This window comes from Macaca mulatta, chromosome 2, assembly GCF_049350105.2.
Source record: "Macaca mulatta isolate MMU2019108-1 chromosome 2, T2T-MMU8v2.0, whole genome shotgun sequence".
NCBI lineage: Eukaryota > Metazoa > Chordata > Mammalia > Primates > Cercopithecidae > Macaca > Macaca mulatta.
In genome coordinates, this window is record NC_133407.1 from 115,746,712 (window position 1) to 115,772,011 (window position 25,300).

The 25,300-nt window shown below is 57.5% G+C and overlaps 2 protein-coding genes and 1 long non-coding RNA gene across 4 annotated transcripts; 1 reads left to right on the forward strand and 2 right to left on the reverse strand.

The window, feature by feature from the left end:
* Positions 1-4,640: 4,640 nt before the first annotated feature.
* Positions 4,641-10,308, reverse strand: TLR9 (toll like receptor 9). 2 transcript variants are annotated; one of them, XM_077989897.1, is made up of 3 exons: positions 10,176-10,308; positions 9,072-9,180; positions 4,641-7,874 (listed from the first exon to the last, which is right to left on the reverse strand). In XM_077989897.1, exons 2-3 carry the CDS (start codon positions 9,072-9,074, stop codon positions 4,779-4,781), a joined length of 3,099 nt encoding a protein of 1,032 aa, XP_077846023.1. In that variant the 5' UTR covers positions 9,075-9,180; positions 10,176-10,308; the 3' UTR covers positions 4,641-4,778.
* Positions 10,309-12,151: 1,843 nt separating this feature from the next.
* On the reverse strand, positions 12,152-22,419 carry TWF2 (twinfilin actin binding protein 2). The gene is given in 9 exon segments (NM_001433503.1): positions 12,152-12,741; positions 13,200-13,321; positions 13,458-13,608; positions 14,405-14,530; positions 14,663-14,767; positions 14,978-15,073; positions 15,467-15,645; positions 18,245-18,322; positions 22,223-22,419. Coding segments are annotated over 9 exon segments (1,050 nt in total). The 5' UTR covers positions 22,248-22,419; the 3' UTR covers positions 12,152-12,573.
* On the forward strand, positions 22,417-24,536 carry LOC114676359 (uncharacterized). The gene is made up of 2 exons (XR_013414000.1): positions 22,417-22,659; positions 23,616-24,536. It is a non-coding gene; the product is annotated as an uncharacterized LOC114676359 (long non-coding RNA).
* The last annotated feature ends 764 nt before the right edge of the window (positions 24,537-25,300 follow it).

Genomic DNA, 25,300 nt, shown 5'->3' on the forward strand with positions numbered 1-25,300 from the left:
ACTTCCAGGCCCTGGTGTAAGCCATTCTTTCTCTGCCAGGATGCTTCTCCCCTGGATCATGGTGTGGCTGCCTCTCTTCACTCAAACAAGGGTCCCCAAGGAGACCCCCATTGAGCATGCTGGCTAAGTCTCACCGTTGCTTGGCCTCTGACATGACACCCTTCAGAGCTCTGGTCACCACCCACAGTGACTTTTCCCCTGCTGGCCATTTGCCCTGTTGTAATGTCATCTGCCTGACGACAGGTGCCTGTCTTCTCACTTCCGTGTCCTCAAAGTCCAGCACAGTGCCTGATACATAGTGGGTGCTAAACATATGTGTACTGAATGAATGAAAAAGAAACCCAATGGCAACAGGTCAAGTTCACTAGAAAGACAGAGAGTTGAAGCAAAACCAAGCAGCTGGAGTTGAGCAGAGTCCTTTGACCTCGCCTCCCTTCTCGTAGCTCTAGAAACAGCAGCTGTTTTCTCCTCTCTGGACAGAGTTGGGCTGGCTGCCAGGAAGCTGGCAGCGGGCCTGGGGCACACACCCTGAGAGCTCCGCTGAGTCACAGTCCCATCAGATAAAACCATACACCTAGGCAGGCTACAGGGCTTGATGGAAACCACATCACCCCCGAATCATGATTCGGTTCCTTCCTGCTCAGGAAACGGGCCTCGCTCAGCATTCCCGGCTCTGCTGCCTCGCAGGAGCTTTAAGGGCTTTCTATGGTCCCTCTCATTTCCACACCCAGGACCCCAGCACCTCCCTTCCTTCAAATGGGATTGTTTTCCTCCAGCCGGAGTAATGTTGCTACCTGAATGCTTAGGAAGATCCACTCCTCCTTTGTAAGACCCAGAAGCAAGGCACTCAGGCGCATGTGCCCCTCCCTGCTTCTTGGGGTTATGAGAACAAAGGACCAGGTGACCTGCAGGAAGTAGGCCGGATTCGTGAACTGCTTAAAAATGGGGGTTTGGGCCCGGCTCCATGGCTCAAGCCTGTAATCCCAAAATTCTGGGAGGCCAAAGCAGGTGGATCACTTGAGGTCAGGAGTTCGAAATCAGCCTGGGCAACATGATGAAACCCCATCTCTACTAAAAATACAATAAATTAGTCAGGGGTGGTGGTGCATACTTGTAATCCCAGCTACTTGGGAGGCTGAGGCAGGAGAATCACTTGAACCCAGGAGGCGGAGGTTGCGGTGAGCCAAGATCACACCACTGCATTCCAGCCTGGGCAACAGAATGAGACTCCATCTTAAAAAAAAAAAAAGGAAGTTTGGCTTTTGCAAGTAACTCTCATGTGAAACTACAATGTCATGAAAGTTCTCTAAGGATATTTAGAAGCTGACGGCATTAAATAAGGTGTCCTAAAGGGAAAAGGGCAAACTGTATTTGAAATCTTAGTGAACAGACATTCCTCACCTTGAAGTTTTCCTCCTATCAGGTTGCCTGAGTCTCCTGCCTGCTCCTCTGCTTCCTCATCTTAGGGAGCACTCTCTGCCCTGGTCCTGCTCCCATAGAAAGCTGTTGCCCCAGCTTCGTGTGCCTCTGATACAACCACATCTGAACCCTGTCAGTGCCCTGGGAGGGGTCCCTGGCCCAGAGGATCATTGGGTGGAGAGAGAAACACTGAAGCCGCATCAGTTGAGGGTCCTGCGTGTAAATCCCATCACCTAATAATAACTGAGGCCCTACTCAGTGTTTCAGACCTTTACCCATTTTTTTTTTTTTTTTGAGACAGAGTCTCGCTCTGTCACCCAGGCTGGAGTGCAGTGGCCGGATCTCGGCTCACTGCAAGCTCCACCTCCCGGGTTCACACCATTCTCCTGCCTCAGCCTCCCGAGTAGCTGGGACTACAGACGCCCGCCACCTCGCCCAGCTAGTTTTTTTCTTGTATTTTTTAGTAGAGACAGGGTTTCACCGTGTTAGCCAGGACGGTCTCGATCTCCTGACCTTGTGATCCGCCCGTCTCGGCCTCCCAAAGTGCTGGGATTACAGGCTTGAGCCACCGCGCCCGGCCCCTTTACCCATATTATATGAATCCCTCCAACATCCTGCAGAGTAGCGCTGCTCATTCCCATTTATAGAACAAGCAAGCTGAGGCTCCAGAAGGGGAGGTCATCTGCCTGAGACAACCCAAATGGCAGAACTGGGAGGCAAGCCCAGGCAATCTGGTCTGAGTCCTGTCTCTTTCCTGGCCATGCTGATGGGCAAGGATGGCTGCCGCATGGAGAGCCTGGAGCCATCTCTGAGCACCCTTCCTGATTACAGTACAGAGGGCGCTGCCTTCCACCCAGCCCCACTCTGGCCCAGCTCCAACCACTTCCTGAAGGACCTCAGATAGTGGTGCTCGGCTTCTCTGATCATGTAGACAGCACACAGCCAAGTGCCACAGACCCCCCCGACTCACTCGAGCCGAGCCCAACAGCCCCCCACCATGGCCCGCGTGCTTCCTCTCCAAATGCTCTCCTGAATCTCCAGCCCCAAAAGCATCAGGACTGTGAAGGTGGGCGGGGGATGGGGAGATGGAAGGTCCACCAGGAACTACCGGAGGGTAGGCCTGGCAATCCCAAGAGAGGCAGGTTTGCCTTGCCTCTCACATGCAAAATACAGTTCCTTGAATGGGACTCTGTTTCCAGCTTCCTGTCCCTACCCCTGATTGTGGCCAGAATAGTCTCAGAGCCACTCAACAGGGGACTCCCCTAGACTCCAGCCTGGGGAAAAGGACTGTTGTTTTCTTTTCTCTGCAGGCAGCCAAGGAAGGATGACAGGTTGGGTCAGAGCCCACGTGGGGCACGGGGCTTCTGATTGGTAGGTCAGAGACCTTCCTTCTTTCAGATGAGCAGACAACAGGGAACTCCAGTCCACTACAGGAGCCCCTGTACCTAAGTCAGAAAGAGGACGGCAGCCTAGACTTCCCCACAGCCATGTCCTGGGGAGTGGGGCAAAAGCAAGCCTCCAAGGGCTGCCCATGACCAGCCCACCAAGTTAGCTGTCTGCTGCCAGCTCCAGCTCTCCCCTCCAGAGGCCCTGAGTGGACGAGCAGATCTCAAACCGGCCTGAGCCGGCCAAACTGGGCTCCAGCTCTGACCTGTCAGCCTACATATTTCTCCCCTGTTCCTCAAAGGGCAGGTTTGGCTGCGGTAATGGTGTAGGCTGCCCGTCCAAGAGAAGGCCCCTCAGGGGCTCCAGGCCTGACACTCCTCATGGCTCCACACAGAGTGTGGAGGAGACCTTGCTGAGGACAGACCCTGACCTCTCCAAATACTGGTCATCAGGGCTCCCAGCTCTATCCTGAAATGTACACTATCAAATATAGAGGCTCATACCTGTAATCCCAGCACTTCAGGAGGCCGAGGCAGGAGGATTGCTTGAGCCCAGGAGCTTAAGACCAGCCTGGGCAACATGGTGAAACCCCGTCTCTACTAAAAATATAAAAATTAGCTGGGTGTGGTGACACATGCCTGTAGTCTCAGCTACATGGAAGGGCGAGGTGGAGCACCTGGGCCCAGAAGGTTGCGGCTACAGTGAGCTGTGATCCCACCATTGCACTGCATTCCAGCCTGGGTGACAGAGCAAGACAGTGGCTAAAAAACAAAACAAAAAAAAACCCAAAACAACAACAACAAAAAAAGGCCAGTCTTGGTGGCTTATGCCTATAATCCCAACATTTTGTGGGGCTGAGGTGGGAGGATCACTTGCATCCAGGAGTTTGAGACCAGCCTGGGCAACATAGTGAGACCCTGTTTCTACAAAAAAATAAAACATTAGCTGAGTATGGTGGTGCACCCCTGTGGTCCTAGCTACTCAGGAGGCTGAGGTGGGAGAATTGCTTGAGCCCAGGAGGTCAAGGCTGCAGCGTTCATGCCACTGCACTCCAGCCTGGGTGAGAGAGTGAGACCTTGTCTCAGAAAGAAAAAAGAGAGACAGAGAGAGGAAGGAAGGAAGGAAGGAAGGGAGGGAGGGAGGGAGGAAGGAAGGGGGAGGGAGGGAGGGAGGTGACTTGCCTAGGTATCCCTTTAATATCAGAATGGAGAGACCCAGCAAGTACCTGTAGGTGGAAAGAGAAAGGAGTGGATTCTCCTGTCTGTGGCTCCCAGCTCCCTGCTGCAAGGATGCACCCACAGGCCTTCCTTTCCCCAACCTGAACCAGCCTTCTCCGCCTGGCACAGGCATGGCCACCAAAGGGCACAATCACCCCTCCACCCTTGCTGCAATTCATTCTCCCCTTCCATTTTGGAACGAACAGTCCCCAGAGCTGCTGCCGCTCAAGACTTTGCTGAGTGCCAGAAAGGAACCAAGCCTGCAGTTTCTCTGCCCTCAAGGCATTCCAGTCCAGTAGGTGAGGGAGACAAATACCTGAGACCCGTCAACAAAGGGGTGCTGCCAAGTCTGTCAGGGGCTGCCCGGCTCTGCATGGGAAAGGTAGGGCCGGGCATTCTGGGCGGGACTAAAAGGGGCCCCTGCTCTCTGGGAAGGGCCAAAACCACATCCAAAGACCATCATCAGACTCCCCAGAGAACTGAGCTTAGCAGCTTCCTCCCCTGAAGACCTCTGTCCTGTCTTTATGGCAATTTTCCCTAAGCTGCTTCGTGGAGGCCTGGAGAATTCTCCCTTCCCTCCTCCTGTCCATGCCTCCAGTGAGCTCAGGATTAGCCATCTAGCCTTCGGCAGCATTTATTGAGTGCCTGCTCTGTGCCTGGTGTGGGGTGAGGGAGGCAAGCAGGGGAGGATCAGAGCCAGGCAGGCAGAGGTGAGGTGAGCGTGGAGGTGGCGCCGTGCAGGATTCCAGCTCAGGGCTATTCAGCCGTGGGTCCCTGGCAGAAGTTCCGGTTATAGAAGTGGTGGTTGTCTCTGGTCAGGGCCATGCCCAGCTGGGCCCAGAAGCTGCGCTGACCGCTGGGCTGGTGGGGCCAGAGGAGGACACTCTGGCGGCAGAGGCGCTGGCGCAGCCGCACATAGCGGGAGCGGCGGCCATCGGGGCTCAGGATCACCAGCACCACGACATCTTTGCGGTCCTCCAGCAGGCGCTGCTGGGCCAGCAGGAAGCTGGCACGCAAGAGGCCACTGACCCGGTCCGTGTGGGCCAGCACAAACAGCGTCTTGCGGCTGCCATAGACCGAGGCCCACAAGTTCTCAAAGAGGGTCTTGCCAGGCAGCCAGTCGCGCTCCTCCAGGCACAGGCGGAGTGCCCAGCGCCCACGGCGCTCCTCCAGCTGCCCCCGAAGCTCATTGTACACCCAGTCTGCCACTGCACTCTGTGTCTTATCAAAGACCACGAAGGCATCATAGGGCAGGGCATCCTCACCTTGCCCACTTTGCCGCCCCCGCCAGGGAAGCCAGGCCAGGCACAGGTGGAAGCAGTACCAGAGGTCCCAGCCACAGAGGTGATGCAGCATGGGCACGCCCAGGCCCAGAGCCACAGACAGCAGCGAGAGGGTGAAACAGTCCCAGGAGAGGGCCTCGTCCAGGCAGAGGCGCAGGTCCTGCGCAAAGATGCTGAGGCCCTGGAGCTGGCCTGGACTGCCACACTTCACCCGGCTGGGCAGACCAGGCACGGCAGCCTGCACCTCCAGCAGGAAGTCTATAAAGGCTGCCCCACAGGCACAGTGCAGAGGGTTGGCGCTGACATCTAGTATTTGCAGGGCACTCGCCAGGGGCCCAAACCAGGAGGGGTCCACTGTCTTGAGGGCATTGGCACTGAGGTTGAGCTCTCGAAGCTCCTTGGCCTTGGAAAAGAAGCCGGGGTCCACGAAGCTGATGCTGTTGCAGCTGACGTCCAGCCTCCGGAGCCGGGTGCCAGCGGGAAGGCTGCCATTGGTCAGGGCCTTCAGTTGGTTTCCCGCCAGGTCAAGGACTTTCAGTTTGGGTAGGTGGATGAGGTTCCCCCACTTAAAGAAGGCCAAGTAATTGTCACGGAGATGCAGCACTTGCAGGCTCTTGGGGAGTTTGTCCAGGGTGTGGGGCAGGAGGGTGTGCAGACGATTCTGGGACAAGTCCAGCCAGATCAATCCACTCAGGCCTTGGAAGAAGTGCAGATAGAGGTCTCCCTCGGCCCACATACGGCCCAGCGCATTGCCGCTGAAGTCCAGGGCCCGCAACGATGTGCTGCAGAGCTGCTGGGACACTTGGCTGTGGATGTTGTTGTGGGCCAGGCTGAGGTGGCGCAGGGTGCGCAGGTGGGCCACGAAGCTGAAGTTGTGGCCCACGCCCTGCATGCCAAAGGGCTGGCTGTTGTAGCTGAGGTCCAGGGCCTCCAGTCGCGGTAGCTCCGTGAACGAGTGCTCGTGGTACAGGTCCAGCTTATTGTGGGACAGGTCCAGCACCTGCAGACTGGTCAGGGGCAGGAACTGGGAGCCATTGACTGCCTGCGAGATGCAGTTGTGGCTCAGGCGCAGGCACTGCAGGTGTGAGAGCTGGGCAAACATCTCCGGCCGCACGGTCACCAGGTTGTTCCGTGATAGATCCAAGGTGAAGTTGAGGGTGCTGCAGTTGGGCCTGAAGTCTTCAGAGCTGGGAGTGTCCACTGGGGCTGGAGCAAGGTCCCCAGGCTGCAGCCAGACCTTCTCCCCTCCAACCACCTCCTGCATGGTGGCTGTCAGCTCTGAAGCTCCGCTGATGCGGTTGTCTGACAGGTCCACATAGCGCAGGCCAGGGAAGGCCCTGAAGATGCCAAGCTGGGCCTGGCTGATGAAGTTCATCTGCAGACGCAGAGTCTGGAGCACAGGCAAGTGGGCCAGTGGCCGGAGCGTGGTCTCATCGAGTGAGCGGAAGAAGATGCCGTGCATGTCCAGCTCCTTCAGTGCGACCAGGCTCCCGAAGGAGGGGGCCAGAGACAGGTGGGCAAAGGACACCCTCTTGTGGTAATTGAAGGACAGGTTGAGCTGGCGCAGCTGTGTTAGGCCCTGGAAGGCCTTGGTTTTGGTGATGCATTTGTAGAGGAAGTTCTCACTCAGGTCCAGCACTCGGAGGTTTCCAAGCCCACGGAACCAACTGGCATTCAGCCAGGAGAGAGAACTGTCCTTCAACACCAGGCCTTCAAGACGGCTCAGGTGGCTGAAGGTATCGGGATGTAGCTGGGGGAAGTGACGAGGGCACTCCATGCAGGGGTTGGGAGCGTGGTCGCAGCGGCGGCAATTTCCGCCCACATCGAGCACACGCAGGGCGGTCAGATTGGCCAGGTCCTCAGGCGCCAGTTTGATGATGCGGTTGTAGGACAACAGCAGATACTCCAGGCTGGAAGGCAGGTTGCGGGGCACCACAGTGAGGTTGTTGTACTTGAGTGACAGGTGGGTGAGGTTGCCCAGGCCAAGGAGGGCACCTGGGGCCACCTCCAGTTCCTGCCTGCAGGGGTTCTTGTAATAACAGTTGCCATCCATGAATAGGAAGCGCAGGCTATGCAGGCTGGCGAGGCTGTCAGAGTCTAGCACCAGGATGTTGGTGTGGCTGAGGGACAGGGATATGAGGGATTTGGGCAGCGCAGGCACAGTCGTGATGCTGTTGTAGCTCAGGTTTAGCTCTTCCAGGGTGGGCACAGCCAAGAAGGTGCTGGGCTCGATGGTCATGTGGCAGGGGAAGTGCATGGGGCTGAGGCCAACCGGCGGGCAGTTCCACTTGAGGTTGAGGCGCCGCAGGCTGGGCAGGCGGGCAAAGTCAGAATCATGGAGGTGGTGGATGCGGTTGGAGGACAAGGAAAGGCTGGTGACGTTGCCACGGGGTGCTGCCGCGGAGAAGTGGGGCACAGACTTCAGGAACAGCCAGTTGCAGTTCACCAGGCCATGGGGCTGGAGCTCACAGGGTAGGAAGGCAGGCAAGGTACCCAGGGCCAGGGTCGTGGCCAGTACCATGGCCTGCACCAGGAGAGACAGAGGGTGCAGGGCGCTGCAGCAGAAACCCTGTGGGGGTAGGAGGGCTGTGTGAGTGGTCGGCCCCCAGCTCCACCTCCACCCACTCCACTTCATGGGCATCGTCCAACCCCTCTCCCCAAGCTCTACCTGCAGAAGTTCTTCCCTGGCTGCCAAGCCCCATTCCCATCCTCCATGGCTTGTGGAGTTCTGTGAACTCGGTCTCAGACCATCTTGGACTCAGAATTAGGCCTCAGAACCAGGACTGAGACCTAGAATCCAGACTTATGATCTGGAGCTTTCACCATAACCAATCCTTGGTTATACAAGGCCAGGCAAGGTGGCCCATGGCACCCGCTGTCTCTCCCCGACTTTCCCTTCCTGCTCCTGAGCAAGGTGGCAGCTGGCTTCCTCCCCTCCAGCTGCCCTGAAATCCGCTCTCTGCCCCCCACCAGCCTCCCCACAACCCCTTCCTTTCCCTTCAGCCAAGATCCAGGCAGGCATGAGAGTCTCCCACTATGGCCCGGGCCGGCTGCCTCCCAGAGACCCTGGCCAGCAGGCACTGCACAGCTCCATCACTCTCTGCCCGTCTCACCTAGCCCGAGAGCCCTTGCCCTACAGGTCAGAACAGATGGAAGGAGGGGTGGCCAGCAAAGTGCCAGACAGAGCCAGCCCCAAGCTGCAGGCCCAGTGAGACCCAAACCCAGGCTCCAGACCCAGCTGTGTCACTGCCTCAGCCTCCTCATCCCCTCTGTGGGTTTGGGTCTCATTGCTCAGAAGAGGGCTTCAGTGGCCAGGCGCGGTGGCTCACACCTGTAACCCCAGCAGGCTGAAGTGGGCGGATCACCTGAGGTCAAGAGTTCAAGACCAGCCTGACCAACATGGAGAAACCCTGGCTCTACTAAAAATACAAAATTAGCTGGGTATGGTGGTGCAAGCCTGTAATCCCAGCTACCTGGGAGGCTGAGGCAGGAGAATCCCTTGAACCCGGGAGGTGGAGACTGCAGTGAGCCGAGATCAAGCCACTACACTCCAACCTGGGCAACAAGAGTGAAACTCCGTCTCAAAAAAAAAAAAAAAAGAAGAAGAAGAGGGCTTCAGCTCTGATGTCTTCAGGATTCAGTGAGTGTCCCCAGGGCCATGTGGGTGACAACCCGTCACTGTTGCTTGCAGCTGCCAAGCCCACCTCTTTCCTCACCCCTTCCCAGGATATTCCCTTCCCCAGGGGACTGAGAGCTGTTGTCCTACCATGCTGGGGAGCAGGGGCTTCTCCAGAGGGTCTGGCGGGCAGACTGGACAGCAGCTGCAGGGAAGGATGCTTCACACTCGAGGTCCCTTCCCACGGGGGCAGAAGCGGCTCAGAGAATAGAGGAAGTAAGACTTTTATACCAGCCTAGTAGCTCCCCCTCCACTCCACCCTGCCCATGGTGAGGAGGACAGGGTCCCATGAGTCCAAGGCCATTTGCATAGTCAAATGGCAGACAGCTCCTTCACCCCTTCCTCTTTCCACTCCCCTCTCAGACAGCCAACATCCCATGAGGGCCTCACATCTGTCCTCTACCAAGCCCAGGGAGGAGCTAAGGCCCAGAGCCCAGGCGGAGAGCAGGGAGAGATGGGAATTTGGGGTAGCACCAGTAGCGGTACACCTTGCTGGGCAATCCCCATTCTAAGAGGACTCTTCCACCCTCAGGTCTTGGCTCCCGCACCACAGCTGGTGCCCTCAGGACAGCAGCTCCCGACTTGTCCTTTCCTGCCCTTGTGGGCACCATCTCCAGAGTTCTGCAGGGCCTCGTGTGTGGTGGGCCAGGGTGTAGCTTGAGCAGGAGGCTGGGTTGCACCTGCCTTCACCACAGCCTTGCAACCTCTTCCGGAAACAAGACCTCCTCCTCCGCATTCTCAGAGCCCCTGGGGCCCCATCAGAGCACACATCACATCACTCCAGATGGGGCTCCTAGGGGCCAGGTGTGCGCTGACCCAGTGGGGCCCCCAGCCGGTCCTCCCCATCAGTTCTTCCCACACTCCTTCTGACCTAGGTGACAGGACTCAGATTCCTCGGGCCCAAAGTCTCAGTTGACCCCGGGCCCCTCAGCAAGTCCTGCTGGGTCCACCATGCTGAAGGGTGTGCCCGCAGCCCACTGCCATGTCCATCAGCCTCCATCCTCTCTCCTAGACCCACGCCACCACCCTTCTGGCTGTCCTGCCCTGCTGTCCACCCTCCAAGGGCTGGTCACATTCAGCCCCTACAGGAACCTAAGTCACACTGGGTCCCTTCTCTGTTCAGACCCCTCCCTGGCTGACTCTGGAGTCAAAGGCACAGTCCACAGATGGCCAACAAGGCCCTATGGGACCTACCTTCCGCTGTTCCCCTGAGTGCTCTCCACGATCACTGGTCTGCTTGCAGTTAACTGAGTAGCCCCTGGGCACCCTCCCGCCTCAGGGTCTTGGGATGTGCTGTTCTCTCTGCCTGGAAACTCTCCCAAGTCTCACATGACCCCTCCTTCGCCTCCATTATGTCTCTGCTCCCATGTCACCCTCTCAACAGGGCCATCCAGCCTTCTTAGAAACCTCCCACCCCAGATCTGGCACTCCTAAGCTCCTTTGCCTGCTCTGTTTCTCTTTGTCCTAGCATTTTTTAACTGCTAGCACAACGGATCACTGATCTTTCATGGTTTATTGTATATTGTCTTATTCCTCTGCTGGAATGTCAGCTTCATGAGGGTTGTAATCTTTTATCTGCATCCCCAGGATCCAGTGCAGTGCCCAGCACATAGCAAGTGCTTGATATCTGCTGAATTATGTGTACCCAGCAGTCAGCTCTGGGCAGGCACGGATAGGGCGTTTCTGAGTGAAGGCTGAATGAACGAATGAAAGAATGAATGAACAAATGGGGTTGCTGCTGGGAGGAGGCAAGGCTGTACATCTGCCAGCCTGCTCCCCGCAGGCCCACTCTGGGTGGGCATCATGACAGGCAGGCTCCAAAGTGCCAGGCATCCAGCTAGCTCAGCAGCAGGGGGCGATGGCATCGTCTTCCTGCCCACCTGGGAGCCAGCGTTTAGGCTGGGCAAGGACAAGCCTCCTCTGGATCCTAGCTAGGGTCTGGCTCTCCTCTCTACAATTCTAAGGGCTTGAGCAGGGGCTCAGAAAGGCACCAGGGATGGAATGTTGCCCTGAGCCAGGAGGGAGAGCAGTGCCCACTCAGCAGCTGGGCTACAGGCATCAACCCCATGCTTCCACTCCTGCCTGCCCGCGGCGGAAGGCACCTGCATTCACTCCCTCCATCCACCTCTCAGAGGCATACACCAAAGCTCGGGCTCCTGTGGAGCCCCAAGCATGAGACTTTCCCAGAGTCCCTTGGACCAGGGACCCAGACCATACTCAGCAGTAGCCCTGCCTCCCTTGGAGGCAGAAAACCAGAGAGGCCAGTAAGCTGACAGAGGGGTCTGTACACACACGTACAGACCCACGCACATGGACACACTCGGCTTGGAGACACCAATACCGACGTCCACAGAAAAACCTGTCCTGGCCTCAGCCCAGGGAGGCTGGGAAGCCTTCGGGGAGGAGCCCTTATCCCATGTGGAAGGCTGCATAAAATCCCTGTCAGAGATCCTTGTCCTAATTCCCCAAACCTGCAAACACATGACCCCAAAGCCCCACATAGAGTATGGCAAAAGGACTTCACAGATGTGATTAAGTTACCCATCTTGAAGAGGGTAGGTGGTGGGGGCGGGGAGGGTGAATGCAATTACAATATCCCTTATGAAACGGAGACAGAGGGAGATTTGACTACAAAAGGCCACGGGAGCCCAGAGGCCGAGGGAAGCAGAATCAGAGATGTCACCTCTGGCTTTGAAAGTGGAGGAAGGGGCCCCAAGTCAAGGAATACAGACAGAAAAGGCCAGGAGATGGGTTCTCCTGAGGGGCCCAGACAGAGTCAGCCCTGCCAACACCTCAGCTTTGGCCCTGTGAGACCCATCTCAGTCTTCCAGCCTCCAGAACTGTAAGAGAATACACTTGGGTTTCTTGTAAGCCACTAAGTTCGTGGTAATTTGTTACAGCAGCCACAGCAAATGACCATACACAGATCCCTCATGTCACAGTGGAGGCGCGCCTGCCTCTCAAGCAGGGCTCCTGTTAACTGGGAGACCCGAGTGAGGCTGCGCACCCCCTCACAGGCACAGCCTCTCCCACACACCTGGCAACGGAGTGCTGGGGCTCCACCTCACAGGCTAGCAGTCCCCTCTCCCCTACTGGGAAAGGACAGTTACATGCACAAGACTGCCCAATTCCCAGGGCCAGAGGCGGTCTCTCAGGGCCAAGCACAAGTCTTGATTTAAAAATATTTTATTCTTTAGAAAATACAGCATTCAACCATCCCAAACTGCAGTGACCCCTGCCCCAGCCCTGACTGACCCCACCTCTTGTGGCCAAAGGTTTTTGGGCTGTGCTGGGACCCTAGTCTCAGCTCCCCAGGAGGCCAGGTTCATGCCAGGCCCCTGACCCAGCCCCCTTAAGCCAGCCAGGCAGGGTTCCCGGACACCCTGGGAACACACATGAGATGCAGGGACAGCAACAGGGAAGGGTCACAAAATGCCAGCCCGGTGGCCCTCGGACGCTGCAAGTGCGTTCAGCCGCCAGCCCTCCTGCCCTCCTGGAAACACTTTCCTGGAGCCCAGGAAGGAGGACGGTGGCAGGGAGCGGAAGGCAGGCAGCCCCACAGTCCACATGTGGCCGGCCCTATTCCAGCCTCCTAGCTGTCATCCCCATTTTCGCCCGGGCCACGGATGAGGCGCTTATGGCCCCGCTTGCCCCCTGGGCCCTTGGGCTTGGCGAAGGCCTGCTTGAAGGCGTGTTGCTTGGGGTGCACCTCGTCGTAGAGGAACTCCGCCGTCAGCTCTGCCCCATCGCCAATCTCAATCTGCATGGGGCAAGGCAGTGGTCACTCCAATGGGAGGGGCTCTGACACATACCACCCCTGGTAGGCCTCACTTCTGGGGTACCCCTTGATCTCACATCCTAGCCCTGGGGTCTCTTGGGGTCTCCCCTTAAATCCCCACCTGGAATGCCACCCCCAGGAGAACAAGAGCTTCGGGCCTGCTGCCCTGCATGCCTTGGACTCCGCTTGCCGGGGTCACTTCCTCCCTGTCTCCAGGCCCAGGGAAAGGACATGACATGTGGCCAGGACTTGGACTTTTCTGAGCCACCAATCAGCTGGGCAGCCTTGGGCCATGCGTGTCACCCCTTGGGCCTCAGACGCCCTGTGATCAACACGGCCAGCAATGGTTCCTGCTCTGCCGTCATCTCAGGACCCCAGCGCGTCACATGGAGATTGGGGTGATAGGGTCTAGGGAGGCGAGGCCCTGGGGAGGGGCCTACTTTCTTGGCGATCTCCAGATGGAAGTCCTGCTCCACGGAGTCGAGGAGGCGGCTCTTGCAGCTGGAGTAGAGCATGCGCTCCTTGATGCTGCACTTGTACCCCGGCATGGAGTAGATGAACACTGTGGGGGGCAGGAGGTGAGCCTGGGAGGCCTGGGAAACCTGCTGACCTTCACACCCAGAGTGGGCCTGCCCCACTGCAGACCAGCCCTGCTTCCACCCAGCCACAGGCTTGGCGGCTCTGCCATGGCCACTCACCTACAGACTCAAGGGGGTCGCCCTCGTGGGTGTGCTTGTAGAGGAAGAAGTGGTAGCGGGCAGCATCTCGGGGCACCCGGGAGGGCAGATGGGCCACATCCGTGGGCTCTGTGTGCACCAGCTCAATGGTTTCCCGCTCTAGGTCCAGCTTCTGCCCAGGGCCAAGGGAAGATGGGAGAGCACCAGGTCGGGGCGGGCCCAGGCCCCTCTCCCAAAGAAGCCCTCAAATAGGATTAGCTGGTGGCAGGAGCCTGATGTGACCTCCCTCTCCCAAGACTCCCCTGCAATGGCCATCACTCTATGGGGGACCCTTTGAAGAGGCCAGTCCTGGGCCCAGCTCCAACTCTGCCCTTTTGAAGGTTGTGCTATAGAGGGAACTCCCAAGGGTAGTAAACGGTAGTGACTCCTGGGACAGGATGGTGTGGAGAGTCTCAATTTCAGGGAGATACTGCCACCGGGCCAGCCCATCCTCAGAGGCAAGGCCTCTGGTGGAAGCACCTTGGAAGGGAGGAGCCATTTTGCTTGAAAGGGGCAGCCAGAACGGCCAGGGCAGAAGGACGCTGCCTAGGGAAACGGGGTGGTCAAGGAGACAACACAGGGAATCTGGGACAGGAAGGGGCTCGGGACTGAGGGGTCAGTGTGACCCCAGGGGTATGTGTGGAGGGCAGAATGGGGCAGTGTGCTCATGGGTGTACCTGTGTATGAGCAGGGCCTGGGGGACAAGGGACCTGAGCGCATCTATGTGCACACAGTGGCTGCGCCCGAGGCGGAATAGGTAGGGATCAGGGAGGGGTGGGGTGGACCATGTGTTCCCGTGAGCACATGGACGAGCTGAAGGGGACAGGCTGCAGGCTGATGGGGTGGGCACTCCATGCACACCAGCACATGTGCACGGGCAGGAGTAGGGGTTGCAGCAGCGTGTGCCAGGGTAGGGAGCAGGCACCCACCAGCTGGATGTAGTTGACCATCTTCTGCTTGAGCTGCTGGAGTGCCCGTTGAGCCTCAGGCTGCAGGGGGAAGGCGAGGCCCTGCAGAGTCTGGTGCTTGCTTTCCACACTGATCTCTGTCTTCACCTATGGGTAGGGGAATGGTGAGGGAGGCCCTCACCGGCCCAAAGCAGGGTGTGACTCCCAGGCAGCACAGGCTGCCATGGGGCCAATGTGACCCTGAGGGCTCAAGGCTGGGGCCTCTGCTACCCAACCCACCTCGTTGATGCGGATCTGCTGGAGCTCTCTCTCGGCTGAGGTCAGTGGGGCAGGTGCTGCACAGGATGACAGGTGTTTCTGGTACCCAGCAAAAGAGAGGTCGTCCTGCGGGGGTGGGGGTGAATGCAGAGCCATAAATGGGCACCTGGGGGTGGGCTAGAGGAAGCCCACCGAGCACCCCTGCTTGCAGTCCTTGGACTCCCCCAGCGCCCCCATCTTCCTCCCAAGGCTGGCACTGGCTTGCTCTTTGACCCTGCACAGTGACCTCTCTGTGGGCCCAGGACCGTGTCCCGGTAAGTCCTGGCTTAGGGCTACCTTCACAGTCCCGAAGAGCTCATCCTTGATGTGGCCACCTCCAAACTCCTTTTTCACTGTGGCCCGTGTGGCCGCATACAGCATCTTCAGCCGCACCTGAAGGGCAAGGACCAAACCATGAGAGGCCTCTGGGCAGGGCTGCCTCTCCCGGAACAGACAGGCACCTCTGGAGCCACCCGGTAGGCTCATTGCACTGGCACACCCGGCAGAGGGCCAAGACGCAGCAGGTGGCTCCCACCAGCAGGGGGAGCCCTTGTCCAGCCTGACCACCGCCTCTGGAGCCAGGCTGATGTCTGGAGAGCGTGAGGTACCCAGGCTGCAGGCACAGGGCCTTGACCCTCTCTCAGACTCCCTAGGGCAGGGCCTGACAGCTCTTCCCCCATCCTCCAGGGGCAGGCCTGTGTCCCCTCTTAGATCCCCCAGGGTAAGGCCTTGTTGTTCAGTTCGGCCCCAGCTCCCCTCCTCACTCCCCACTGGCCCAGGACTCACGGGGGAGTTATCAGGCGACCAGGCAAGGAAGAGCCATTCGAAGCCCTGAGCATTCTGTGAGTCCAGGCGGTAGAGCAGGTAGCAGGGCTGCTGGGCGTCCAGCAGTGGCAGCACAGCCCTGTCATAGTCCTGGTCCCAGTGGCCCACCGGCTCCTGCGAGGCACCCAGCACGAGCTGCTCTGGGGGCAGAGGCCGGGTGAGCAGCCGCTCCCAGCTCCCACCGCACCTCCCGCTGCGGACCTCCAGCCTCGCCGTGGCTGCCCAGCTGGCTCAGAGCTGCCGGCTGCCCCTCACCTTCCCTGGAGCCCCCAGGTCCCAGAAGTGTGAGGCTGTGTGGCTGAATGAGTGAGCAAGGGAGGGCACAAAGCTGCCACCTGGGGGCTACCCCCCTGCACATCCCCAGCGCATGCATACCCGCCCCACCCGCCCCACCCGCCCTACCCGCCCCACCCGCCCCCCACATACACACGCGCAGATCACCAACACAAATAGCCACACAAAGACACACAGCTGTCAGCCCCTCACAGACACCACACCCCTGGGTGCTCCCTACCCCACCACACCGCACAGCTGCTCAGCCCACAGTCTCCACGAAACTGCCTCCTGCTCGCCTCCTCCCCTGGGGCTCCAGCAGAAGAACTGCAGCAGACCCCCTCAGGACAAATGTGCTGAGGGGCAGATCACAGCCCCAGGCCACAGGGACCTGCAGGGGCAAAAGCCTCTGGGGAGGAGGAGCAGGGGCTCCTACCAGACCCTGCATAACCAGACATCCTGCGGCTACCTGCCAGCTGCAGTCCTCTTGAAAATGTTACAGATCCAAAGCAGCTACCATCTAAGTGCCTAGGCCCTACAGGCCTGCCAGCTCCTTGGCTGAATGGTGCATCGAGCTGCACTTGTAGGCTGGGACTTCATCTGGGCACCAGACACCAGCCTGGGTATACACAGGTCCAGCCTGGAGCAATAACTGGGGCAAAGGGGCAGGCAGCCTGGCTGGGGGTCCTGGTGTCAGTCTACCAGGCTCTCCTGATGGGGGCAGGGGCCCTGATGCCTGGACACCCCAACAGGCCAGGCCCTCTGAGGCCTCGGCCTCCTCACCTGCCCACCCAGAACTCAGACAGGATCATAGTCACAGTGACTTTGAGTAGTCATGGCCTGTGTTGGCCCCCACAGCACTGTCCACATTGCTGAATTTGTTGCTAACATTTTTAAACTGGAAATTTTTACATAAGAAGTGGAATCCTCAGCCTCTCTAGAAAAATCAAGCCCTCTGGCCACACTGGGGCCACCCTCAGTTGGAGAAGGACAGTGGCTGCCCATCGGAGGCCTGGACCCTCCTGGGCACTCCCAGGTACCCCAAAAACTGTCATGCAGAACTGAGATAAAAGTCAATCCAGAGATTCCTCCTGCTTAAAATCTGCAGGGACGGCCGGGTACGGTGGCTCAAGCCTGTAATCCCAGCACTTTGGGAGGCTCAGGCGGGCGGATCACGAGGTCAGGAGATGGAGACCACGGTGAAACCCCGTCTCTACTAAAAATACAAAAAAATTAGTCGGGCATGGTGGCGGGCACCTGTAGTCCCAGCTACTTGGGAGGCTGAAGCAGGAGAATGGTGCGAATCCGGGAGGCAGAGCTTGCAGTGAGCCGAGATCGCACCACTGCACTACAGCCTAGGCGACAGAGCGAGACTCCATCTCAAAAAAAAAAAAAAAAAAAATCTGCAGGGACATCTTGTCTGGGAGGCAACAGGGAGGGCAGAGGATTGGGGTCAATGAGTGCAACTGCCTCTTTAAGGGTGGGGTGGCTGTGGCCTGCCACTCCAGGAGGCCATCACCAATATCCTGCCATAGTGACCCCTGCCCAGTCTCTGAGGGCATCAGAATTTGGAGTACCTGGGCAAAGCACGACTGAGGCCCTAAAACTTGGAATGGCAGACCCTGCTTTGAGCCAACTCAACGCGCGACAAGTCAGCTGAGCACCAGGCCCATTCGGGCAGCCATCCAAAGTACTCGCTGTTGAATGGCTACTGAGGAGAGCTGGGAGGACCTCTGGGGAGCCTGGCCCACACCAGTCCCAAAGTCTGTACCCCTCACCCAAAGGGGCAGTCCCTTGGCAAGGAGGAAAGGGGAAAAAATGTTCTCTGTCCTCTGACCTCCCAATCCTCCTCAGTTTAATCCTCTGCCTCCCCAAACCCTCCCCACTTCAGGCCTCAGCTCAAGTCCCAGCGCCCCCAGCACTGCCCTCTATACAGCTCCCAGATTCTCAGGGGCCAGGCTAAGACCCAGCCAAGCCTAGAACCCTCTCATCCTGCTCTCAGATGAGCCAGACACTCGTCCCTTCTCCCCATCATGGGAGCACTTCCAAGAGAAGGGTGCAGGATCTCCTTAGAGCTCCCCTCGGCCAGCAGCTGAGCCAGGCCAGGCCACAGATAGGGGTGGTGCTGGATTCACTTATCCCCTGCCCCTCTGCCCAGCCCAGCTCGGCATTCTGACCAGGCCCATGTAAATACCCATGCAGTCTCTGGGAGGTGGCAGGACCCCAGGACAGGGCTCTGTTTGCTGACCCCAGCTTTGGCTTCCCGCTCTGCATAACAGAGGTGACAATCGCACTCACCTCTGATGCTGCCCTGTGAGGCTCTCCTTTGTCAGGATTTCCTCACACTCATTTCCAGAGGGGGAAATTGTCCCCAGCAGGCCAGGGGCCAACATCTACCTTCCCCCACCCACAGAGGCAGCAGAGTCCACCCCCAAGCCTATGCCCTGGCCTGTGAGGGGCACTCACCGTCCTCAATCACAACCTTGATGAGCCGCACAGAGCCAGCCCGTGCCTTGGCAAAGAATTCCTTCAGCTCTTCCGTGGCTATAAGAACAAGAAACATGGTGGGGGATGAGTGGGCAGAGTGGACAGAGACGAGTATGGGGCCTGCTCTGTCCCACAGGGTCTGGTGGCTGAGCTGGGAACCAGGTTAAATACAGCCCCCCATGTGACTGGGAACCTGAGACAGCCACTAAACACAAGCTCCCAAATTTAGCCAGCAGAGGTGGCAGGCGAGTGGCCTGCTGGCTGGGATAGGTCTGGTGATGGGGCGGGGTGGGCAGGGATGGGACAGCTCATCAGAAGATGGGCAGGCTCTGGCATAAGCCAGGCCAGCCACAGTGAATAGCCTCCATCTGCCCCCTGCCCCCCAGGATGGCTGAGCTCTGGGCTGGCCTGGACACACTCAGCATGGTCATATACACAGACAAAGGAACACAGACAAATGCCCCCACTGTGTAATGACCACTATGTCCATTCACACACACACACACACACACACACACACACACACAGAGTTCAATCCAGCATGTGTGAATGTAACACATGACATGGATGTGTGACAGAGGAGCAGAAATTCAAACACCCTCATACATGAACACACGCTCAGTTGCTTAAACACAAATGGACACACACATTTAGATACGCAAACACACAAAGAGATATAGTCCCCAGCTTGCTAACACGCACACAGGCAGGCAAGTGCAGAGCTTGGCTGAGACGTGTGTGCAGGCAACTGGATGTATCAAAGTGTACACAGAAGCACATGGACACACATGACACCCATGTATGCAGCCCCAGTCCCAGCCCTCAAGCCAGACTGTCTAACCCTGAGACCCTGAAGAACCACAGCCAGCCCAGACACAGCCCTGTGGGGGGTGGGGCGACAAGACGCCTTTAACCCTCAGGCAGTTGGGGCAGCTTCCAGGAGGAGTGGACCCCGGAAACTCACTAAGAGACTCCATCTTGGTCAGGTGCGGTGGCTCGTGCCTGTAATCTCAGCAATTTGGAAGGCCAAGGTGGGCAGATCACCTGAAGTCAGGAGTTCAAGACCAGCCTGGCCAGCATGGTGAAACCCCGCCTCTACTAAAAATACAAAAAATTAGCCGCACATGGTGGCTTGCGCCTGTAATCCCAGCTACTTGGGAGGCTGAGGCAGGAGAATCGCTTGAACCCGGGAGGCAGAGGTTATAGTGAGCTGAGATCACACCATGGCACTCCAGCCTGGGCAACAAGAGTGAAACTCCACCTCAGAAAAAAAAAAAGAGAGAGAGACTCCATCTTGGCCACTGGGCTGTAGAGCTGGAAGGTAAGAGCCAGTGAGTGACCAAGGACCCCAGGGCAGAGATGAGGACCATGGTGAGAGCCAGGGAGCCATAAGTGGTGGATCTACTAGTGGACAGGGAAACCACCACGGACCATGCGGGGAAGGTCCCTGCTTGGGTCCCTGGGTGAGCAGGGCTTGGCCAGAGTGACCTTGAGGCTGCCCAGGGGTCAGGGGAATTCCATCAGGAACACAGCTGGAGGCCTGAGGTCAGAGAATATTTATAGGGCCAGGACTGGGCAACTCAGGGGCGGGGGGGCCCTTAGGAAAACAAACTCTGGTCATGTCCTCAGGTGCCCCCCTTGCAGAGTGACCGTTAATCTGAGACCTCAGGCTATGCACCACCCTCCAAGGCCACTGGGTGGGCTGGGGCCCAGCTGAGCTCAGCAGACCCTTAGGGCTCAGAGAAACATGGCATGGAACTGTAGGCAGGTGGACACCGTCCCACTGGGCCAGGACAGAACTTTCCATTGGCAGATCCCAAGCAGGTCCCTGAGGCCCTAAGCCTGGCCTCTGGGGCTCCACCTCTCCCTTAGCTGGGTGACCCCTGACCTCTCTGAACTTCAGTGTATAAAATGGAGATAATAGCCCCAAACCTGGCAGGGCTATGGTGAGGAATAAATGGGAGAAAGGGCTTGGCAATGGTGGCCTCTACTAATAACAATTAATCTTTTATTACGATAACAACAGCAAGCTGACTGTGCTGAGCTGCCTCTTCTATCTGCCCAGACCTTCCCGGAAGGGAGACCAAGAAGCTCCCCCAAAGGACAGGCCGACGGGCCCCTTCTAGTGTTACCAGGGCAAACAGACACCCCAGCAGGGGAAGGCACACCTCCCTGCCCACCCCAGCCCCAATGCCTGCCCAGCCGCCATCAATAATCCAGAGACCAGGCCTGGGACACCTGAGCCTCTATTATCAATGATTCATGAACACCCTCCCTCCGACTCCAGTGAGCCTCACGTTACAGGTCCCTTTCCTGCCCTGCTCTGAGGTCAGCAGATCCACACCTATGGTCAGGACAGGGCTGGCACTTGGTCCTCCAGGGTGATCTCTCCTGCCAACTCCCCCAGCCAGAAATGGGAAGGAGTGGGCTGCTCACAGGTGGAAGGAGGACTGGGGGCAGCCCGGTCCCCAGTGACCCCCTCAGTGGGCCTGTCTCACTATGGGTAATGAGGGAGTGAGGCAGCAGAGAAGGGGTATGGGGTGGCTAACTTCCTGGGATCTCCTCCACCAGGGCTGGAGGCCGGGAGGCAGCAGCTATGACCAGACAAAGGGGAAGGAAGAAGCTGGCCACGAGGCAGTTCCCTCCTGTGGGGCTGAGTCATGAAGCCCGCCTGCCAGCTCCTCCTGGAGAAAGGCTGGCCCATCTGGGAGGCCTGGCCCTGACCCAGGCCCCTGCCTTCGCAGGGCCAGGGAAACCTTTTCAGGGCAGCCCAGCCACCAAGTGGCCACAACCGCACCAGGATTCAGGTGGTCAGGCAGGTCGATGGTGGCAGCCCCAAGCAGGTGATCCTAGTGCGGTGGGAGGGGTGGCTGATGGCCAAACCAGCCAGGCTGTCTGGGCAAACAGCCTGGGCCTTCCCCACAGGCCAGGCAGCCCTCCCAGGTCAGTGACAGATGAGGACACTGAGCCCCAGGTAGAGTCAGGGCACCTGGCTCCTGGCCATTGCTTCTCTCACAGCCCGTCCAAGAAGGAAACTGGGACCCCTGGGGGAGGGGGTGTGTGATGCTAGGGGATGGTGAAGCTTCCTAGGGATGGGGGGGGGCGGGGGTGAGAGCTGGCCTGGATTATTTAGGGCCAGGACTCTCCTCCACAAACCCCATATCTGGACCTCTTCCCTGTCTGCAGTCTGGAGCTGGGATCTTCCAACCAGACTGAGACAGGCTCAGAAAGTCACAACGGAAAATGGGAGGGAGGTCAGAGGTCAAGGTCAGATAGGCAGCTTTCTCCATCCCACTTAGCAGTCTCTGTTCTGGGTTTTCCCCAGCCTGGGGAGAGTGAGTGTCCTGGGAGGAGCAAAGGTCAGGGTCCCCTCACACATACACAAACCCATTCAAGTGATACAGACACATGCGGTATATGCATCCTTGGCAACAAATGCACACTGAGATGCGCTCCAACTATGCACACACACAGACACCCACATACATGTGCACACTGCCATGAAACACTGATGTCTAAAGAGGGTCCTATGGGACCTACAGTGTCCATTCAGCCACAAGTGCCAGTGCATGAATGACCCTTAGATGTGCACAAGGGAGTCACATCGAGAGGTGCACACGTAGGACTGTACACGGAAGACGGGTACACATGCGTGTACACCCACTACAGGAAAGGAACAAAAATATACAGATGGGCACACACAGCCACATTCATCTCCAGGTAGGCACACAGATACTTCCACCCCAGCTGTGTACGTACATGTACACCCACTCCCAGCTATGCACACCACGTCCGTACTCCCCCAGATGTGCCCACCCTAGGCGATCCACGGCTGCAAAAGAGAACAGGAAGCTTCTCCCGGCTGGTGCGGGGTGGAGGGAGGGGCCGAGAGCCGGGGAGGGGGCGCTTCCGAGAGCCGAGACCCAGGCCCCCTGCCCGCCCGCCATCCGCCCTCACCGTGGATGCCCGTCTGGTGCGCCATGGCTCGGCGCTTCGCTCCGTCCGCGCCGTCGGAGCCCTCCACTTGACCCTGGCCCGCCTCCGCTCGCTGGACCAAGAAAGGAGAAGGATGTGGCGGAGGCTGTCGAGCCTCGCGCAGCTTCCCGGGCGGTGCCGCAGGACCCGCCCCCAGCGGCGCCCCGCCCCCGACAGGCGCGGCCGGGAGGCGGGGACTCGGAGCCGCGCGTGCGCGCAGCCTGCGCGTCGGTCCGGGTGGGTCTAAGGCTGATTGATCCGCCGTGCGCACGCCAGCGCGTTCCTCTGTGGCAGGAGAGGGGGCCTGCGTGTGACGGAGCGTGCGTGGGAGGACGCGCGTGTGTGTGCGTCCTGATCACGGTGGTCTGTGGGTGGGGCGGATCGTGCGCGCGCGCCCGACCTGTGCCCCCCCAAGCCAGGTGGGTTTCCGAATAGGAGGGGGTCGCAGCGTACCCGGGTTTGCACCCAGGAAGGGGTCTGCTTGTGGATGGGCGTGCGCACATGCGTGCGTGTGCCAGCTCTTCCCCAGGGGCCGTTTCTTGAGCGCCTCCCGTGGGGTCCTGGGTACCTCGGTGTGGTCATGGCCGCTAGGCTTTGCCCTCACGGTGGAGAGCCCAGGCCCGCCTCACCCGCTAGATGGTGGTAAGAGCCCGTCGAGACAATGTGAGGGGCTGCCAGGAGAAGGCGAAGATTGGAAACCTAGAGGGGAGAATGAAACAGCCCAGCAGAGTGGAGGGAAAAGTTTTCTTTCTTTCTTTTTTTCTGAGACGGAGTTTTGCTCTTGTTGCCCAGGCTGGGGTGCAATGGCGCGATCTCGGCTCACTGCATCCTCCGCCTCCCGGGTTCAAGAGATTCTCCTGCCTCAGCCTCCCGAGTGGCTAGGATTACAGGCATGCGCCTCCATGCCTGGCTAATTTTGTAGTTTTAGTAGAGACGGGGTTTCTCCATGTTGGTCAGGCCGATCTCGAACTCCTGACTACAGGTGATCTGCCCGCCTCGGCCTCCCAAAGGGTTGGGATTACAGGTGTGAGCCACCGCGCCCGGTGGAAAGGTTTTCTTTAAAAAAAAAAATATATATATATATATATATATATATATATATATATATATATATATATTTATTATTATTATTATTATTAAAAAAGAGGGTCACCCTATGTGGTCCAGGCTGCTCTGGAGCTCCTGGGCTCAACCAATCCTCCTGCCTATGGCCTCCTAAAGTGCTGGGATTACAGGTGTGAGCCGCTAGTCCCAGCCAGAAAGGCTTTCTGAGAAGAGAGCACTGCATGTGCAAAGGCCCAGAGGTTGAAAGAGGGCCAGAGCCTGGTGAATCTGAGGAACTTTCCATGTCCTAATGACCTGTGTCTATATCCAGCAGCCTTGCCTTACTGATACCAGTACCTGCCTGCTGCTACCATCCAGTCAACATGTGGCATCTTCCAGGCCACTGTGATGAGTCAGGGATGAGCATCTGACTCTGGTTGGTCCAATCAGCTTGTCCAGGGACTTTGGCTGGGAAGATTGGAAAGGAGGCCAGCTTTTTGGGCTGGGATTGCTAAGAGATGTGATGATGAAGTGTGTGGCCTACCTGGCATCTGGCCCCAGCTTCAGCTCCGTTTACTATCTTGCTCCCCACGCTCACTAGCCTGCATTGAGGCCTCCTCTGTGCCCCCCAACCCCTGAGTTTCTCATCCCCAGAGAACCCAGCATACACAGAATTGAAGGGTTTTCTTATTCATCTTCCTGTGCTCACCCTGAGGACTGGGCCTGTGTCATCAGCTAATCACTGTCCCCTCAAGCACTCACAGTGGAAAATGGAGTGCTATGCAACCCTGCAGCTTGCCATCTGGAACAGTTCACAGGCAAGGCCTCCCACACTGAACCCTGCTCCAGCCAAATAGTGCCAGCAACACAGAGCTACTTGTTACATCAGCTCAGACCAAGCCACATCCACAGGAGCAGTTGGTGATTCCACAGAACCACAAGAGACTTGACCTCCTGGAAACGAATTAACCAAGATTAATGAAAAAGATTAAGGTCATGTGCCCTGTAAAAGTGTCCCTCACTGGATAAACTGTGACAAGGTAGGGTACTGTGTGGTCTACCCAGCTGACCCTCTCCATGGGTCATTCTTTGCTTTTATCACTACCTGGCACATACCTTTACGTATTTGTTTATTGTCTTCCCTCCACCAGTGTTAGGTGTTTGCCCTTGCTGTATCCCCTGTGCCTAGAACAGTGCCCAGCATTGGCAGGTGGCCAATAATTGCAAAATAAGTAAATGTATTAATGAACCATTAGAGGCTTTGTTTTGTACACTTACTACCTGCTGGGCACATTTATTTAATCCTCATGACAGCCCCTGAGGTAGGTGTTACTGTTTCCGTCTTAGAGATAAAGACTCTGAGGTTTGGAGAGGTGAAGTGATTTGATCAATGTCACATGGTAGTGAGTGTGCCCAAGAATCATAGTTTCCTTTATTCGAGAAGTTGGGGGCCAGGTGCAGTGGCTTATGCCTGTAATCCCAACACTTTGGGAGGCCAGGGTGGGAGGATCTCTTGGGCCTAGGAGTTTGAGACCAGCCTGGACAACAATATGGTGAGACTCCATCTCTACCAAAAAAAATTATTTTTAAATTAGCCAGGCATGGTGATGTACATCTGCAGTCCCAGATACTCGGCTAAGGCAGGAGGACTGCTGGAGGCCAGGAATTCAAGACCAGCCTGGTCAACATGGCAAGACCCCATCTGTACATATACGTATCTATAGATAGATAGATTAAAAGATAGATATGTATTAGCCAGGCACAGTCACACGTTTGTAGTCCCAGCTACTTGGGGAGGCTAAGGCCGGAGGATCACCTGAGCCCAGGAGGTCAGGGCTGCAGTGAGCCTTGATCACACCACTGCATTCCAGTTTGGGTGACAGAGTGAGACCCTCTCTAAAATAATTTAAAAATACTGAAGAAACAAAGGGAGCAGTTTGTAGAATCTTGGAGTGGAGGAAACTTCTGTGTCACCAAACACAGAAACCATCAAAGAAAATCTTTCACATCCAAAAT